The sequence below is a fragment of the Equus caballus genome, chromosome 2 (genome assembly GCF_041296265.1).
Source record: "Equus caballus isolate H_3958 breed thoroughbred chromosome 2, TB-T2T, whole genome shotgun sequence".
Classification (NCBI taxonomy): domain Eukaryota; kingdom Metazoa; phylum Chordata; class Mammalia; order Perissodactyla; family Equidae; genus Equus; species Equus caballus.
Window position 1 is genome coordinate 96,894,172 of NC_091685.1, and position 19,565 is coordinate 96,913,736.

General features: G+C 38.3%; 2 protein-coding genes across 5 annotated transcripts in view; both read left to right on the forward strand.

Annotated features, from left to right (window-relative positions):
* Positions 1–6,054, forward strand: part of MGAT4D (MGAT4 family member D) — a 64,381-nt gene extending 58,327 nt beyond the window's left edge. For all 3 annotated transcript variants that reach the window (XM_070258647.1, XM_023636517.2, XM_070258656.1), the window contains one exon: positions 4,853–6,054. Coding sequence is in view for 2 of the 3 variants with exons in the window: in XM_023636517.2 (XP_023492285.2) it covers positions 4,853–4,861 (9 nt within the window). In the remaining variant the exon portion in view is untranslated. The remainder of the gene's footprint in view (positions 1–4,852) is intronic.
* A 9,732-nt stretch (positions 6,055–15,786) lies between these two features.
* CLGN (calmegin) overlaps positions 15,787–19,565 on the forward strand; it is a 41,554-nt gene continuing 37,775 nt past the window's right edge. The window contains exons 1-2 of one of the 2 annotated variants that reach the window (XM_023636520.2): positions 15,787–15,973; positions 16,753–16,835. In XM_023636520.2, the coding sequence (XP_023492288.1) occupies positions 16,803–16,835 (33 nt within the window). In that variant the 5' untranslated portion in view covers positions 15,787–15,973; positions 16,753–16,802. 2 annotated transcript variants of the gene reach the window in all.

The following is a 19,565-nucleotide window of genomic DNA, read 5'->3' on the forward strand; positions in this document are numbered from 1 at the left end:
AAAAATTAAAGGAGTTTATCACCAAGAAACCAGTTCTACAGGAAATGCTGAAGGGACTTATTTAAGTGGGAAAGCAATGACCATAAATAGGGATAAAAAAATTATCCAAAAAAATAACCCCCCCAAAATAAACAGGCAATAAAATCACTGGTAAATGTAAAAATATAGTAAAGGTAGCGGATCAACTACCTGTGAAGATAAGATGAAGGTTAAAAGACAAAAGTACTAAAATTACCTACTTCAATGATAAGAGGGTAATGGATAGACACACACTAAACAGGACATTATATATGATTTCCAAAACGTAAAATGTGGGAGGAGCAGAGTGACAAAGTAGAGGCTTTAGAAAGAGGTTAAGCTAAAGAGTCTATCAACTCAATATAGACTGTTATATACATAGAATATTATATAGGTTCCTCATGGTAATCTCAAATCAGAAACCTATAATAAGCAAATAAGTAAGACAAAATAAATCAAACACATTACTAAAGAAAGTCATCAAACCACAAGAGAAGAGAGCAAGAGAAAAAGAAAGGAACAGAGAACTACTACTAAAACACCCAGAAAAAAAGTAATAAAATGGCAATAAATACATATTTATCAATAGCCACTTTAAATGTCAATGGACTAAATGCTGCAATCCAAAGGCATAGGGTGGCCAACTGGATAAAAAAAGAAGACCCATATATATGCTGCATACAAGAGACACACTTCAGATCTAAAGACACTCACAAACTGAAAGTGAATGGATGGAAAAAGATATTCCATGCAAATGGCAAAGAAAAGAAAGTGGGGTAGCAATACTTATATCAGACAAAATAAACTTTAAAACAAAAACTGTAACAAGAGACAAAGAAGGGCACTACATAATGATAAAGGGAACAATTCAACAAGAAGATATAACACTTGTAAATATCTATGCACCCAACATAGGAGCACCTAAATATATAAAGCAATTACTAACAGACATAAAAGGAGAAATAGACAGTAACACAATAATAGTAGGGGACTTTAACACTCCACTTACACCAGTGGATAGATCATCCAAACAGAAGATCAATGAGGAAACACTGGCCTTAAAGGACACATTTGACCAGATGGACTTAGTGGATATATGTAGAACATCCCATCCAAAAACCACAGAATAGACATTCTTTTCAAATGCCCATGGAACATTCTCCAGGATTGATCACATATTATGCCACAAAACAAGTCTCAATAAATTTAAGAAGATCAAAATAATACCATGCATCTTTTCTGATCACAAAGGTATGAAACTAGAAATCAACTACAGGAAGAAAACCAGAAAAGCCACAAAAATGTGGAGATTAAACAAAGTGCTACTGAAAAACGATTAGGTCAATGAAGAAATCAAAGGAGAAATCAAAAATTCCTCGAGGCAAATGAAAATGAAAATAAGACATGCCAAAATCTATGGGATACAGCAAAAGAGGTTCTAAGAGGGAAGTTTATAGAAATTCAGGCCTACCTCTGCAAAGAAGAAAAATCCCAAATAAACAATCTAACAGCACATCTAAGGGTACTGGAAAAAGAAGAACACAGAAATCCCAAAATAAGCAGAAGGAAGGAAATAATAAAAATCAGAGCAGAATAAATGAAATAGAGAGACTAGAAAAATAATAGAAAAAATTAATGAAACCAAGAGCTGGTTCTTTGAAAAGATAAACAAAATTGACAAACCCTTAGCTAGACTCACCAAGGAAAAAAAGGGAGAAGGCTCAAATAAGTAAAATCAGAAATGAAAGAGGAGAAATTACAACAGACACCTCAGAAATACAAAAGATAATAAGAGAATACTATGAAAAGCTATATGCCAACAAATTGGATAATCTAGAAGAAATGGATAAATTCTTAGCAACATATAACCTTCCAAAACTGGACCAAGAAGAAGTAGAGAATTTGAATAGCCCAATCACCAGTAAGGAGATTGAAACAGCAATCAAACACCTCCCAAGAAATAAAAGTCCAGGACCAGATGGCTTCCCTGGTGAATTCTACCAAACATTCAAAGAAGACATAATACTATCCTTCTCAAACTCTTCCAAAAAAATTGAAGAGGAGGTGAGGCTTCCTAACTCATTCTATGAAGCCAACATTATCCTGATACCAAAACCAGACAAGAACAACACAAAAAAAGAAAATTACAGGCCAATATCACTGATGAACATCAAGGCAAAAATCCTCAACAAAATACTAGCAAATCAAATACAACAATACATTAAAAAGATCATACATCATGATCAAATGGGTTTCACTCCAGTGATGCAAGGATGGTTCAACATCCGCAAATCTATCAACGTGACACACCACATTAACAAAATGAAGAATAAAAATCACATGATCATCTCAATAGATGCAGAGAAAGCATTTGACAAGATGCAGCATCCATTTATGATAAAAACTCTAAATAAAATGGGTATAGAAAAGGAAAACACCTCGACATAATAAAGGCCATATATGACAAACCCACAGGAAATATCATTCTCAATGTAGAAAAACTGAAAGCTATCCCTCTAAGAACAGGAACCAGACAAGGATGCCCACTGTCACCACTCTTATTTAACATAGTATTGGAAGTCCTAGCCAGAGCAATCAGGCAAGAAAAAGAAATAAAATGGATCCATATTGGAAAAGAAGAAGTGAAACTGTCTCTTTGCAGATGACATGATTTTATATATAGAAAACCCTACAGAATCCACTAAAAAACTTTTAGAAATAATAAATGAATACAGTCAAGTTGCAGGATACAAAATCAACATACAAAAATCGGTTGCATTTCTATACACTAACAACGAAGTAGCAGAAAGAGAAATTAAGAATGCAATCTCATTTACAATTGCAACAAAAAGAATAAAATACCTAGGAATAAACTTAACCAAAGAGGTGAATGATCTGTACACTGAAAACTATAAAACATTGTTGAAAGAAATCAAAGAACACACAAAGAAATGGAAAGATATTCCGGGCTCTTGGATTGGAAGAATTAACATAGTTAAAATGTTCATACATCCTAAAGCAATCTACAGATTCAATGCAATCCCTATCAAAGTTCCAACAACATTTTTCACAGAAATAGAACAAAGAATCCTAAAATTTATATGGAACAACAAAAGACCCTGAATAGCCAAAGGATTCCTGAGAAAAAAGAACAAAGCTGGAGGTATCACACTCCCTGATTTCAAAATATACTACAAACCCATAGTAGCCAAAACAGCATGGTATGGCACAAAAACAGACACACAGATCAATGGAACAGAATCGAGAGCCTAGAAGTAAACCCACACATTTATGGACAGCTAATATTCGACAAGGGAGCCAAGAGCATACAATGGAGAAAGGAGAGTCTCTTCAATAAATGGTGTTGGGAAAACTGGACAGCCACATGCAAAGAATGAAAGTAGATCATTACCTTACACCATGCACAAAATTCAACTAAAAATGGATTAAAGACTTGAAAGTAAAACCCGAAAGCATGAAACTTCTAGAAGAAAACATAGGCACTATGCTCTTTGACATTGGTCTGAGCAGTGTATTTTCAAGTACCATGTCTGACCAGGCAAGGGAAACAAAAGAAAAAATGAACAAATGGGACTACATCAAACTAAAAAGCTTCTGCACAGCAAAGGAAACCATCAACTAAACAAAAAGACAACCTAACAATTGGGAGAAGATATTTGCAAACCATATATCAGATAAGGGGTTAATATCCAAAATATACAAAGAACACATACAGCTCAACAACAAAAAACCCAACAACCCAATTTAAAAATGGGCAAAAGATCTGAACAGAGATTTCTCCAAAGAAGATATACAGATGGCCAACAGGCATATGAAAAGATGCTCAGCATCATTAGCTATCAGGGAAATGCAAATCAAAACTACAATGAGGTATCACCTCACTCCAGTCAGAAGGGCTATAATTAACAAGACAGGAAACAACAAGTGTTGGAGAGGATGTGGAGAGAAGGGAACCCTCATACACTGCTGGTGGGAGTGCAAACTGGTGCAGCCACTATGGAAAGCAGTATGGAGTATCCTCAGAAAATTAAGAATAGATCTACCGTATGATCCAGCTCTCCCACTGCTGGGTATTTATCCAAAGAACTTGAAAACACAAAGGCATAAAGATACTTGCACCCCTATGTTCATTGCAGCCTTATTCACAATAGCCAAGACTTGGAAGCAACCTAGGTGCCCATCAAGGGATGAATGGATAAAGAAGATGTGGTATATATTTACAATGGAATACTACTCAGCCATAAGAAATGGTGAAATTCAGCCATTTGTGACAACATAGATGGACCTTGAGGGTATTATGCGAAGTGAAATAAGTCAAAGGGAGAAAGTCAAATATTGTACAATCTCACCCATAAGTAGAAGATAAAAACGACGAGAAAAAAACACATAGCAATGGAGATTGGATTGGTGGTTACCATAGGGGAAGAGGGGAGGGGGAGAGCAAAAGAGGTGATTAGGCTCACATGTGAAGGTATGGACTATAATTAATTTTTGGGTGGTGAACATGATGTAATCTACACAGAATTCGAAATATATTACGATGTACATCTGAAAGCGATATAATGTTATAATCCAATGTTACTGCAATAAAATTTAAAAGAATAAAAAATATAAAAAAAATTTGTCTAGCACATCTTAAGAATTATATGTTTTGCCAATGTAAAGTCATCTTCTCTATTTAATAGGGGAAGATAGTGTCAAAAGGACAGAATTAAGGAAAGAATATCAAGAAATTGTTATGAAAATAATTACATCCTTATGAATTAATAATATGTTATTTCTAGATGTTATAGATTTCTTATTTTTATTTCAGAAAATATGAAGATAATAAGCATAGTAAGAAGAAACTCTGTAATACCTTGGAACCTTAGATGACCTTGATTTCTAACGGCATCTTTCAGAAATTGTAATAATGAAAATATGTAATTATATAGAAGAGGATAAAACAATGAACAAACTGGTGGACTTAGAAGTATTAAACTATCTCTTATGTCCAGAAAAATTACAACGTTTATCTATGGTGTTTGTGTTCTTACTATTACAGTTTAATTTGAAAATAGTAAAAGCAGGGAAGTTTTTAAAAGTGAAGAAATGTATTTTGTTGACTTAGATAGTGATGCTAACACATAATTTCAATAAATAGCTAAAAGTTCAGAAACTTGCTGTTGTCATTGAGAGGTTCCACGTGAACTGGTATATACTCTCATCCATTTTGTTAAGACATCTAAAGAAATAGTGCAAATTTAAGCAAGTCTGGGTCTGGCAGTACAGCCACAATATCTTCTTGTCTTTTTAATAAACGCATTTAAAACTATAAACTTACCCCTAAGTGCCATTTGAGCTGATTACCAAACATCTCGATATGTACGTATTCTGATCATCATTCAGTTTTAAAGATTTCATACTTTCTCTTATTATTGCCCTCTTAACTCATGGGTTATTAGGGAATGTGTATGTGTTTGTTTTCCCAAATATATTGGTTCTTGCCACCTTTTATTGTTGATTTATCATTTAATTACATGGTTGTTAGAGAACTTTGCGTGATAAAATTTGAGAATTGTTATGAATTCTTATGTTTCACGTGAATTTGAAAAGAATGTATAGTCTCTGTATGTCCTTTTAAAATATGTTGCGTTCATTTGATTTTACAAATATTAGTTTTGTGCTTTAAAAATTTCTCCTTAAAATATTCCTATTTACTGGATGCAGGGCTGTCTTACATCAGGCTTTTTAATATACTTAAGTCTTTTAAATCTTTCCTAATTTTTGTCTGCTTGATCCATCATTTTCTTATAGAAATCTATTAAAGCCTGCTATTCTTCTTATCATTCTATTGAGTTTGACTTTATTTATTTTGAGAATTAATCCGAGGTATTTCTTCTTTCTTATCCTTCAATCAGATATGAAAATCTTAATTCATACTGTTGTATTATCCTTGAGTGCCAGAATGTCACACATTTACCTCAGAATGAATTGTATCACATACTACTATATAAAGAGAATATGGAAGATAAACTGTTCATGTGTCCATTTTATTCTCTCCTTTTAAATGAAAAGAAGTTATATGTCAACTATATCTCAATAAAGCTGGCAGGGGGAGAAAAAAAGAACATATGTATGTTACAAAAATTTTAAATTTGACTTAAATTTTGAACTTTTAAAATTGCCTGTCAGAGCATATTCAGGCTTATATGAAAAAATAAAACTAAGTCCAGTTACAGCACTTCTTGAAAAGATGGCAACATTCCTTGAAAAGCTACTTATTTTGAGTTTGCAGCCCACCATCCAACTCTGGAACAAAATACCTGGAGGGTTGGGACCACACAGCGGAATAGTATTAAAAGACACTGTCTAATATACGCTGAATATTATGAAAAGCTGAGATGATTCCAAGGGAGTGCTGCTTTGGCGCTCAGAAAGAGGCATTTGAACTCTGACCAAAATGCCCTGAGAGTGGCAGATGCTAGAAGGCAAAAGGTGAAAGAAGTTAAAAGACAGCATTAAAGATTCAGTCTGATAAAGCTGTCCTAAATGAAATGAATCCAAGATAAGAGAGTTTTGGTGGCCAGCACAAAGCATTTCTGGAAAATGTTCCTAATGTAGCCAGGAGAGATGCCCCCACCTTCCATCCCCATCCTTACTGCTCCCAAATGCTTGGTGTTCAGAGGGTCTCACTCACTACCCATGTCTCTGGTCTGAGGTGTATGAGGAAGCGGAGATTTGGAGAACTCCCCCACCTTCTGGTATACTGCCAAGCAAATAGTGCTCATTGGTTGGTTTGGGCATTTGTTTTATAGCATTCTTACTCCTTTTGCTATTTTAAAATCAATTTTATTCACTCATATATATGAAGGCAAATGATTAAGCCCCTGAAACAATATAGCAGGTAAGTTTATAGAAACCACATTCAGACCAGATTCTACAGAAATCTTTTTTCCTTAGACACTACTTTTGAAGTGAATAGAAGCTCTGCAAATATTGGAGACATGATAAGTGAAATTCTCTCTGTTGCCAAAATGTGTCTCAAATATTGAGACAAGCCACCAACATCTGCACCATTTACTATTGAAGTAAATGGTAACATAGTAATATTACCACTAGCCATGGTGGTCTAGTGGTTAAGATTCTGCACTCTCACCATTGCGGCCTGGGTTCATTTTCCAGTCAAGGAACCACACCACACCACCCATCTGTCAGCTGTCACACTGTGGTGGCTGCGTGTTGCTGAAAGCTATGCCACGGGCATTTGAAATACCGCAGGGTCACCCACAGTGGACAGGTTTCAGCAGAGCTTTCAGACTAAGAAGAAGGACCTGGCCACCCACTTCTGAAAAAACTGGCCCTGAAAACTCTTTTAATAGCAGCAGAGCATGAAGAGCATTGTCTGATATAGCCCAGGAAGGTGGATGGCACAAAAAGACCAAGCATGGTTCCACTCTGCTATACACAGGATCGCTGGGAGTCAGAATTGACTCAACAGCACTAACAACAACATTGCCAATAGTAGCAGTAACAGTATGTGTGGCTACACTCTTATGTAGAGGGAAAAGAGATACCTTCTTCTGACAGGTGTGCAAAAATATCTTGCAGTTTTCTGTATACTCTTATATGGACCTTCCAGAACCGTGTGGCAGAATTGCAACAATTATGAGAAGTAGAGAAAGTTATTGAGAAATAACAAAAAAGCACCAGGCCCAGACAATTGCACAGGGGAACTCAATTAAAATTCTAGAAATCAGATAGTCCAATGTTTTAAAATTGTTTCAGAGTATAGCAAATAATGAAAAATTTACAAATTAATGATGCAAGTATAACATAAATATCCAATCCTGATAATGATAGCACAAAAAACAAAACCAGACCTTTATCATTTGTGAGGATTGATGCAAGAATCCTAAATGGGATATTAGAAATAGATTCCCAAGCCACATCAAGAAAACAACACACCATGACCTGGTTTTTAACACCAGGGGAATAAAAATCTAGTTAGGATTCTTACTAATAGGTCTAAGAAGAAAAACCATGATTACCTCCACAGTTATTGGAAAAGCCTTTGAAAAAACTCAGCACCTATTTCCTATCAAAGCATTGCAGAAAATTACAATGAATGGATACTTCCTTAACATGATAAAATTAAGGTGGCCAGATGAAATACACATATGAAAAATGCATCTACTAAAAATTATTTGTTTATACGAAATTGGAATCTCATCAGGCATCATGTATTTTAATCTGCTAAATCTGGCAATCACAGATAAAATTTACATGCCTCAATCCTATAGATGGCTCTTATTTAATGGTTAAACACTAGAGGCATTTCCATTAAGGACAAGAACAATGCAAATGATCCCCACTATCCCCATGACTGTTACATTGTTCTGGCAATGTTAGCCAATGAAATTAGATAAGAAAAAACAATTACAGGCATAAAAGAAGCTCTGAATAACCAGGTATTAAAACATTTTTTAATGCCTCTATAATCAAAACAGTGTGGTACTTTACTTTGTACTAGCACTTGAGCAAACAAGTTGACAAAATAGAATAGAAAGTCTAGAAATACAACCAAGTACATATGGATATTTAGTAAATGATGACAGCAGTATCTTAAATCACTGGGAAAAGATGGATATTTTAATAAATGATATTGGGACAACTTGATAGCCATTTGGAGAAATATAAAATTTACATGCTACTCAAGAATAAGCTCCAAATGAATCAGAAATATAAATTAAACTGAAATTTTGCAAGTACTAAAAGAATATATACGGGAACCTCTCTGAAATCTGGGAATAGGGAAAGGCATTCTAACTATGACACAAAATCTGGATACAATAAAAAGAAAAAGTAGATTGACGCGTGGTCACAAAAAATAAAATAAAATTTTGTATGGCAAAAACACATTTTATGCAAGTTTAAAGATAAAGGGATAATATCTCTATCATATAAAGAAATTTATTAAGTTTGGAAAGGACATAATTGTACAGAAAAATGGGCAAAAGTCATGAACAATTCACAAATTTAAAAATTGCCCTTATATATGGAAAGTTACTCAGTCTCACTTATAAGTACAAATTAAAACTACACAGAGATATCCTAAACTGCCCCATCATGAGGTTGGCAAGAATCCAAAAGCTTGACAGTGCATTCTCTTGCTGACGTTATGCAGAAATAAACACTCTCATACACTGTTTGTGGGAATACAAAATGATACAACTCTTTTGGGTGGGATTTGGTAATATATAAGAAAACTATATAGCATTTAAAACCACAGTAAGATATTATTGATTGGCCTCTAGCAAGACTAAAAGACTGACCGTACAAGTGATGGGGAAGATGTGGTGCAAAGTGAACTCCCATACATTGCTGGGGGGAATGGAAAACAGCCACTTTGGAAAACAGCTCAGCATTTTCTTAATCAAACATATGCCTACCATACATCCCAGCCATTCCACTCCTAGTTGTTCAAGACAAATGAAAGTATATGTCTACCCAAAGACTTGTACATGAATGCCCTTAGCATCTTTATTTGTAACAGCCAAAAACTTGAAACAACCCAAATATCCATTAACAGGTGAATGCATAAACAGTTTCATATCTGTATAGTGGACCAGTACTCAGCAATAAAAAAGAACAAACTATCAATGTCTACAAATATAGAAATGGATCTGAAAATAACTAGTGACTGAAAGAAGCTAGACCAAAATAAGTACATGCAATATAATTCCATTTATAGAAAAGTCTAGAAAATTGCAATCTAATCAATAATGTCAGAGAATTCAAGTCTGTGGTTGCTTAGGAATGGGGGGACAAGGAAACTTTTAGAGGTAAATGATGTGTTCATTATTTGTTTTGGTGTTTCTTGAGTGTATGCATACATCAAAAGTCATCAAAATGCATGCCAAATATTCCTAAATAAGCCTGTAGAAAAATGACGGGACCATGTCAAAAGGATACAGGAGCTAGCATGAAGAGACTCCGACTGTGCAAACCTGGGACAATTTGGGCACCAGAATAACTAAGCATAGTAATGGATTATAACTCACTGACTAAAATAAAGAAGTCATGATTCTATACTAATGATACATAGATTCAGTGGATGGTGGATGGACGGATGGATGGATGGATGGACAAGAAGCAAAAGCTTTTTCTTATAGAATGTTGCCTAATAAATATAGAAAGAAGATGGAGTTTAAAACTCACTATTTCAATCATCATAGTAAAATTGCTCCAGGCAAAAATGGATCAATGGGTGCTAAGTCTCAGGGTGGAAGAAGAGGGAGAGTAAAGTTTGATGAAGAATAGGACATTTACATAGTCTCAAATTTTCTTCACACAGATTACTTATTAATTACAAATGGAAGAATAGTAACTATACAGTAGAGAAAGCAGGAAACACCTTAAACAAGTGTTTAAAATTAACATCACCAAAAAGAGGTAAATGGATATGTGTCTCAGGTATATTACTCTGAAAAGGTCACAAATCACTTACAATACATTTCTGATGGTTAATTTTATGTGTCAACTTGACTGAGCTAAGGAATGACCAGAGAGGTGGTAAAACATTATTTAGGAGTGTTTCTGTGAGGATGTTTCTAGAAGAGATTGACATTTGATTCAATACACTGAGTAAAGAAGATCTGCCCTCACCAATGTGGGCAGACATCATCCAAACTGTTGAAGGCCCAAATAGAACAAAAGGCAAATTCTCGCTCTCTCTTCTTGAGCTGGGACGTCCATCTTATCCTGCCCTTGGACATTGGAGCTCCTGGTTTTGGAGCCTTTGAACTCCAGGACTTACACCTATGGCCCCCCTGGTTCTCAGGCCTTTGGGCTCAGAGTGAATTACACTACTGGTTTTTTCTGGTTCTCCAGCTTGCAGACAGCAGATTGTGGGAATTTTCAGCCTCCATAACCACGTGAGCCAATTACTATAATAAATCCGTTCTTATAGATATCTATATATATATCCTATTGTTTCTGTTTCTACGGAGAACCTTGACTAATATAATATTCTAGCCAAAAATTCATAACTTACATCTAATAACAAATAAATACAGGACAAATCCATGTTGAAGGACATTCTGTCAAATAATTGGCTTGTATACTAATACTAATAAATATTAACATCGTGAAAAGCAAGGAAATATGAGGCACAATTTCAGATTAAAGGAGACTAGAGACATGACAACTACATGCAATATTTCGCATGAGATTATATCTTGTACTGTAAAAATGCTGTGAAGAACATTATTAGGACAATTGAAGAAATCAGAGTATCGTCTATAGATTAAGATATTATATCAATGTTAAATTCCCTGAAGTAGATCACTATACTGTGGTTATGTGAGAGAATATCCTTGTTCTTAGGAAATATATGCTGAATTATTAAGTAGTAAAAGGGCATGATGAAGGCAACCTATTCTCAAATGGTTCAGAGAAAGATAGATAGATGATAAGAAAAAAGAGATAAAGAAAATGTGGCAATGTGTTAAAAATTAGCAAGTACTTTGGGCAAAGGATATACAGGATTTCTTTACACTGTTCTCCTAACTTTTCTGTATATTTGAAAGTATTTCCAAATAAAAAATAAAAAGCAACAAGATCAACAACAACAAAAAACCTTGGGGATATAATTGAAGACTCCTCTCCCCTTACTCTTTGACAAGGACCTCAGTCTAAGTTCATTTACCTTCAAATTTACGTCTCACTTTATCAAACATGCAACTAGTTATTAGGGAAAAAAGTCTTCTAGAAAAGATAAATGACTCTGTTAGGATAGGCTAGTTTATGTTGCAGTAACTTATAGCCCCAATATTTCAGTGGCTTACAACCTCAAAAATGTATTTCTCGCTCACAATACCAGGTCAGCGAGAAGGCTCCACTGATCGGGTCACACAAGGACCAGGTTGACAGGGGCTGTATCTCGGCATGTGCTTCCATGATCTCTGTGCAGGAGAAAAGACAGTCAGAGACAAGCACCAACAATTAAATGCTTCCACCTGGAACTGACACCCAACACATCTGTTCATATTTTATTGGTTAAAGTAAGTTGTGGTCATCCCTAAATTCCAACAGGCAGGAGTGCAATCTTGCCATGTGCCCAGAAGATAACTACCAAAAAAAATTATTCTTGAAATTATTTTGACTATTTACATTGCCTTTATAGACACAAAACTTAAAGTGAAAAGAGGAGAAGTTAGAAGGAAAGAGAGTGAAAGAAAGCGCCATTGCTTTCCCCTGGCCCGGATCACCACCTCCTTTGTCACTACGACTATTTGATGTATTTCTGTCATGTCAGTATGCTTGATGCAACATCCCTTCATCCTGCTTAGACATCCCAACAATGTTTATCTTTTTTCCTGGAGCTTGAAGCTTTGGAACCACAGCCAGGTACCTGTAGCCACATGCAGATCAGGCAAGCTGACTCATCTTGGGACTTCAGAAGGATACTCGTGTCTTGACAGTCACATTGCACCTACAAATGATACCACTCAACATATGTCATATTGTGGCCAGTTGTTAGTGCCATTGAGTCGGTTCTGACTCCTAGTGACCCTGTGTACAGCAGAGTCGAACCCTGGCGGGTCTTTTTGTGCCATCCTCTCACCTTCTGGTGCTATATCAGACCATGCTTGCTGCTATTCATAGGAAGTGGGTGGGTGGCCAGGTCCTTCTTCCTAGTCTGTCTTAGTCTGGAAGCTCTACTGAAACCTCTCTGTCATGGGTGACCCTGCTGGTATTTGAAATACTGGTGGCATAGCTTTCAGCATCACATCACGATGTAGCCACCACGGGTGTGACAACGGACAGATAGGTGGTGTGGTTCCCTGAACAGAAAACGAAATTGGGCCGTGGTGGTGAGATCATCAAATCTTAACCACTAGACCACCAGGGCTGGCCATTGTGGCCAGTTATCTTTCAAAAATTACAGTTGATCCTGTCACTTTTCTGCTTGAAATAATTTGATGGCCCTATGTGAATAATAAAGTTTAAATTCCGTTTCTTGACGTTTAAATTCCTTGATAAACTGGGCCCAATATACCATTCCAGAATCATTTTCTACTATTCCTTCCCATGGACTCTATTTCTAACTAAAATGGACTATTTTCCATTCTCAGGACACCTCTTGCTCTCACCATGATACTAAGAATGCCCATTTCCTTTGCCTTCATGGCACGGGCCCAGTTGCACTACTTTGATGAAGGTTTCTTTGATTTAGGAAGAATGAGTGGCAACATACTCTATGCTCCCATAGCGTTTTGTCCATGCTCCTATGATCTAATTTATCATATATTACAAGTATTTGATTATATATCTATTTCTCTAACTATATTATTAGCTAGTTGAAAGCAGGGCTCATATAGTCGTCATCTTCACATCCCCCAAATTTTCACACACAGCTTAGCACAGGGAAGATAAATGCTCAACAAATGTTTGATGAGACTTCCAGTAAGAAGTACTGTACAGGAAAGCACTTGAGTTTAACATTCTGAATTCCTATTAAAATAGACAGGTATCCTCCTAAAACAACATTCCAAACTGAGAATAAGAATTAAGTGTATATTAGAACTTGGAGTTTTAACAAATTTTCACATCAATAGGTCAGGGTAACGGCCCATTTAGCTCAAATTCCCCATTTCAAAATTTTTAGTTTTCAGCTTCTCCATTGCCGACCTTGAATGGATCCTTCAGAAATCCTTCTCTAGCAAGTCAAGGATATTTGTTATGGGCCACAGAATTAAGTTGAATAATAGAAGTTGGAAAGACCGAAGAAAGAGATTAAGAGGATATATTGTTACATAGTACCCCAAATAAAATTTTTTTAAACCAATAAAATTAAATACTATCTAAACATGCTTCGGAAGGTGATAGTGTCAAAAATCTAGAAACAGTCACTTTATTACTGATGCAATGTGAAAAATATTCAGTGATATTGACATTGTAGGGGAGGAAGACAACTCCTCTGCCCTCTAGGTACTTCTGGCTGGTGTAAGAATTAAATTGATATGAGACAGAATAACAGGAGAAAGTCAAACAAAACTTTATAACATGTATACAAGGGAGAAACCCAGGAAAGCTGAGTAACTCACCAGAATGGCCAAAGCCTGTCACCTTAAATATCATCTTCAGCTAAAGACAAAAGAGGATATTGGCGATAGTGGTTTGGGTCTTCAAAGGTGAGGAAGGCAATTTTCATGGAGATGGTAACGCAAATGGGCAAACTACAGACAATGCGACCTGAGAAACGCATTTTACCGGACACTATAGTTAGCTTTCCGTATTAGCTCCTTCCTGGAACAGGGCGTCTATCTTAAATCTTTTAGGCAGTTAGGGTGAAGGTCAAAGTTTCTTTCAGTCTTTTTGTTCTTAAATATAATCAAGGCAAAGAGACATTTAGGGTGGCCAACTCTGATCCCCCACAACATCTAGCCAATAACATATTGTGTGGGCGTAGGGGCATTAGCTGGCATGCCCCTTTAAAAACCATGTGTCCTTGAGGTGACACTCACGATGACAACAGTCCTGGACTTGGCCAACCCAGTTGCTTTTTTGTGGGAGGTTATCACCAAGACCCTCCCGGTCTGAGGAAACATAGGGGCCCTCCGGGGGAGCTCTGGTCCTTGCAATGCAGGTCATACAGGGATGATCCCCCTTGGCAAACATGCAGGCTTTGTTTCTCTCCTGCTTCAGCGAGCTTCTCTCAAGGGGCGGTAGCAGGTGCACGCTGCTGTCCAGCCGGCCGCCACTGGACCTTCCCTGTAAGTAACTCCCAATAAACCCATATGTCTCATTCGCTGTCTCCGGATCTTTTCTTTAGTCTCTCAGCAAGCTATCCCACGCTGCTCACTCAGATGGGCGTGTGGCAGAAAGGTGGGGAGCGCCATCAATCCTCTAATCTGAGACTCTTTAACAGGGGTATCACAAGTCAATTAAATATTTTAGTCTTCCAATAAAATGGAAATCATGATTATACCAAAGTCAAAGTCAAGATTTACTTTAAAATATAAAGTAGTACAAGACCCATGACCCAACATTTACCGGGCAAAGAAGCTTGTAATTCAATACTACGCTTATGCTGCATTTTTATTTTTAGTGTGTTGGTTTAAACTACAGGCTCTGAGAGGGATAGGCCTGGATTTGAACCCTATTTCTACCATTTCCTAGTCAAAGACTCAGCATGTAATTATTTTCAGTTTTTTCATCTGGGTTGTTGTGAGGTTAAATGAGATCGCGACTGTCAAACCCTAGACTACAGTGAACACAATAAATGTGAGCAATTCTTAACAGTATTTCGAAAAGAAAACAATGTATTTATTAGGTTACCATTTAATATACCTATATTTATCACACACACAGCCACACAGAATAGGAAGCCTCCTCGCTGACCAGAGTGACCTCTCATCTCTGAGCATCCAGAACTCTAGGAAAGGCCTGGTGTCCTAACTGGATGCTGTTCAAAAATGTGATTTATATAAAATTCAGGACTCAATTACACGCAACAGGAGGCAGAACGCCCCTGTTCTCAGAGAGGGCAAGCGCTCCATCAGAGGGAACAGTTTTGGGACTGATAACCAGGAATTCCTTCCCTGGTACCCACGAGCGGGGTTCGCTCTCCGACCGGCCGGCGGGGGCGGCGCGGCGCGCGGCCCGGGGACGCGCCTCACGGCGTGCGGGGAGGCGGGCGGCCGGCGGCTGCCCTAGCTCAGGCTCGCGGGGCTGCGCCCCCCGGCGGCCGTTGAGCCCCTCAGTTCAGGTGCGCGCGGCCCGCGCCTCCGGCCTCCGCCTCCTCCTCGCCTGCGGCCGCACGCGCATGCGCGGTTAGCAGTCGCTGCTAGGCGGCTGCCGGCGGGATTGGTCTGGGGAGACTCAGGGACCAAGTGGCAGCGGCTCGGACATCTGAACTGCCACTGCCGAAAACGGGTTCACAAGACAGGTGCGTGGGCAGAATGCCACTTTCCGCTGCCCTTTGCACTCGGGCAGGGGGGAGGAATCGGAGTCATTTCTCCTTATCCCGGGGCGGGGGTTCCTGGGCCGCACCCCTTTCTTTGGCGACCCGCCAGGCTGAACCGGTTGGGGCCAGGGGAGGGAGTGGATGTTGAGTTTGGGATGGGGGTGCAGCGAGCGAGGTTCTTGGGCGGGCTCTGCCGGCCTCGGGAGAAGGAAGGCCAGTCCCGGGTGGTGGGAGTTGATGCCACCTCAGAGCCATTGGGTCCTCCAGAACTGCTGTGTGCACCTCCTGCGCTGGGGCTGGGGCGGGCTCGGGAAGGCCAGGTACCCTCGCCAGCCCGGCCTGCCCCTGATGACTTAAGGGGTCCCAGGGAGGCGAGTCCGTTATTCCAGCGGTTGGCATTTCAGCCCCGTTCCAAGCTCGAGCCCCGGTGCGCGCTCGCGAGGCGTGTAGAGGGGCCCAGGGCGCGTCTGGGCACTGCTCATCCCAGCGGTTACTTCTCACAAAAACGCGAACAAAACTAAAATAGGCTCAGCTTACGCAATCCCCGCTTCTCTAAAGGCGAAGGGACCCAACCCTCACAGCGATGGTGGCCTGTGACTCCTGGCTACTCCCTGGATGCGCTGCTTGGAGCGCGGTGTGCGTCGCTGGGCAGGGAGCGAGAGGGCTGGGTTGAAACCAATGAAACCGTAATTAGTAGAGACTCATTATCGCCTACAGCCTGTTTACGATCAATCAGTCACTTGAGCTAAATTTGTTTATAGCATCTGCCCAGGCGACAAGGAAGAGGCGTTTGCTTGGGATTTAAAAGCAAATGGCAGCAAAGCTCAGAGGTGGGATAGAGAAGGTAAACAGAACGGCCATGGGAAGAAGTCTCAAATTAGAAGAGAGTTAATTTATATTGAAACTGTTTGATGCATAAAAGCCATCAAAACCCTGATCAAGTCTTATGATTTTGCTCGTTCTGAAATTTTTACATTATTGGTCATTTAATCACTCTAGATAGTCCTCCTTTTGGTCATTGTAAGTTTGACCTCTTTTCAGTTTATAATTTTGCCTTCACATCTAATAGGTTTGATCTTCCAATCATATTTAGACCCTATCTCTAAATTCTTAGAACAAGATAATTTATATTCTTTCTTTATCTAGTTGATAAAGTTATTTACTGTGTTTGAATGATGTAAGGATGTTGATGGATCTGTAGAAATTGAACAGCGCTGTAAATTAGCCTTAGTGCTTGTTTTCAGTACCTAATGTTTTTAGTGCTCTTAATTAGAAAGCTGGAATTGTCAACTTTAATGGACTAGTTTAGATAATCTAGTTTAACCGTGTCACTTGACAAATGAAAAAACAGGCCCAGAGCAGTTTTAACCCCTTTCCTTTTCAATTAATAGGACTAGAAACTTGGTGTGATGGTGCCAAGTTCAGTATACTTTCTATTATATCATTCTGTAGTTGAGTTCCTGAAGCTGCGTGCAATTGAAACTTTAAATAAGAGTGATTTTCAAACACGACTTTTGAGGCATACCAGTGTTGAGTCCTCCGTCAGCCATTAAAACTGAAGAGCAGAAAGGCATCTCAGTTATAAGAAATAGCATATAGAACAGCATGAATGTGTTAAATAGGTGAGTGTTGAAGGGCGTAAAAGAAATGAGTCTTAAAAGGGTAGATTTTGTGCTGAGAACTGCAGAGAACTATTGAACATTTTATAAACAGTAGATTAAGACTCGTTTTTTAGAGAACTCATGCTAGAGAGAAGGTGGAGGATGTATTTGAAGATTGACAAGACAGGAGGTGAAGAGGCAAAGTGGGGATTTACTAATACTTTTCAGAAATGATGGGTTCCTAAATTGAGACTGTGGCATGGGGATAGAAAGGGACATTTAAGAAATACCCAACTGCATTTAGTTACCAATAACATAGAGGGTTAGCGAGAAAGAATAGTCTTAAGATAATGGCAAAGTAACTTGACTGATTCGGTTCACTGGATGTAGAGTTAATGGGAGAAGGGAATTGAGATAGAGAAACAGGTTTGGGAGGAAAGACCAAGTTCAAATGAATGGAGGCTTTGGGACATCCTTGAAGATGTGTAGTGATCTGCAACTAAAGTGTGACATCTGAGCTGTGGATGAGACTTGCGAGTCCTTAGCTACCTTTCATAGGTAGAAGCCAAGAGTATATGTAATGTAAGCAGAGAGCCTGGGGACAGAACCCTCAGGAACAGCAACATTTACGGAAGATTAGAGAAAGTGCCCAAGCAGGAGGTAGAGAAAAGAGAATCAAGAATCAGGAATGGTACCACAGAAACCAAGAGAGGAGAGGACTCCAAGAAGGAAGCAGTCAGCACGGTCAGGAGGAGGAGTAGGCAATAGGACTGTATTTATTGCACTTGTCAACTAAGAATTGGTTGGTAGGAACATTTCAAAGAAGCTAGAATTGAGTACAGGAATAAAAAAAGTATTAGTTTTTCATTGCTGCCATAACAAATTACCACAAACCTGGCAGCTTAAAGCAACACAAATTTATTTTCCCACAGTTCTGTAGGTCAGAAGTCTGACACGGGTCTCGCCGAGCTAACATCAAGGTGTTGGCAGGGCATCATTTCTTACTAGAAGCTCTGGGGAGATTCTGCTTCTTGCTCATTCAGGTTTGTGGCAGAATGCAGTCCCTTGTGGTTGTAGGACTGAGGTTCCTGTTTCCTTGTTGACTGTCGGCTGAGAACTGTTTTCAGCTTTAGAGACCACCCACATTCCTTGGCTCCTGGCTCCTTTCCCCCGTGTTCAAGGTCCCTATGGCCGTGGGAGTCTCTCTCACTCTCCAAGTCTCTTCTGCCCATCTCTCACTGACTTCTTGCACTTTTAAGGGTCCATATGATTATATTGGACCCACCTGGATAATCCAAGCTACTCTCCCTATTTTACCCTCAACTAATTAGCAATCTTAATTCTATCTGCAAAGCCCTTTTTGCTATGTGAGGTAACATTCACAGGACCCAAGGATTAGGGTGTGAACATTTTTGGGGGTTCATTATTCTGTCTGCCATAGAAGTTGGAAGTATTAACAGTTAATGAAGATGTTCCCTCTAGAAGCTTTTGTTAAGGAAAGGAGATACCCAGAGACACTTATATTATCTAGCATGTGATAATTATAATTCCAATAGTAAGCCATACTGTTTCTCCTTGAGCTTTTTAACTGAAAAATGCAAGTATCTTCTTAAATATCCTGAAATTTGTGTATACACTCTGTAAAATTTTAGTGTCATAGAAATATAAGGTAATACCATGAAGTTGTTAATTTTGTATTTTTATGTAGCCTTAAGCTGCTTTAAAATCTTTGCTGGAAAGATTTTAAAGGCCATTTAACCAATTAACTATATGTGCATAAAATATAATTTGGAAACACATCAAAATGTGGCTTTTAAAATATAAAACCTCACAGAAACTGGAATGTATGTCTAAAGGGTGGACCATAATAAGGAAATATTTAACCTTGTATTATATTTTATAGGCCTAGAACTTTAATGCCATTTAGTGAGGATTAAATCATTAAACTCTCTGACCTTAGAGCCTTAATGAAA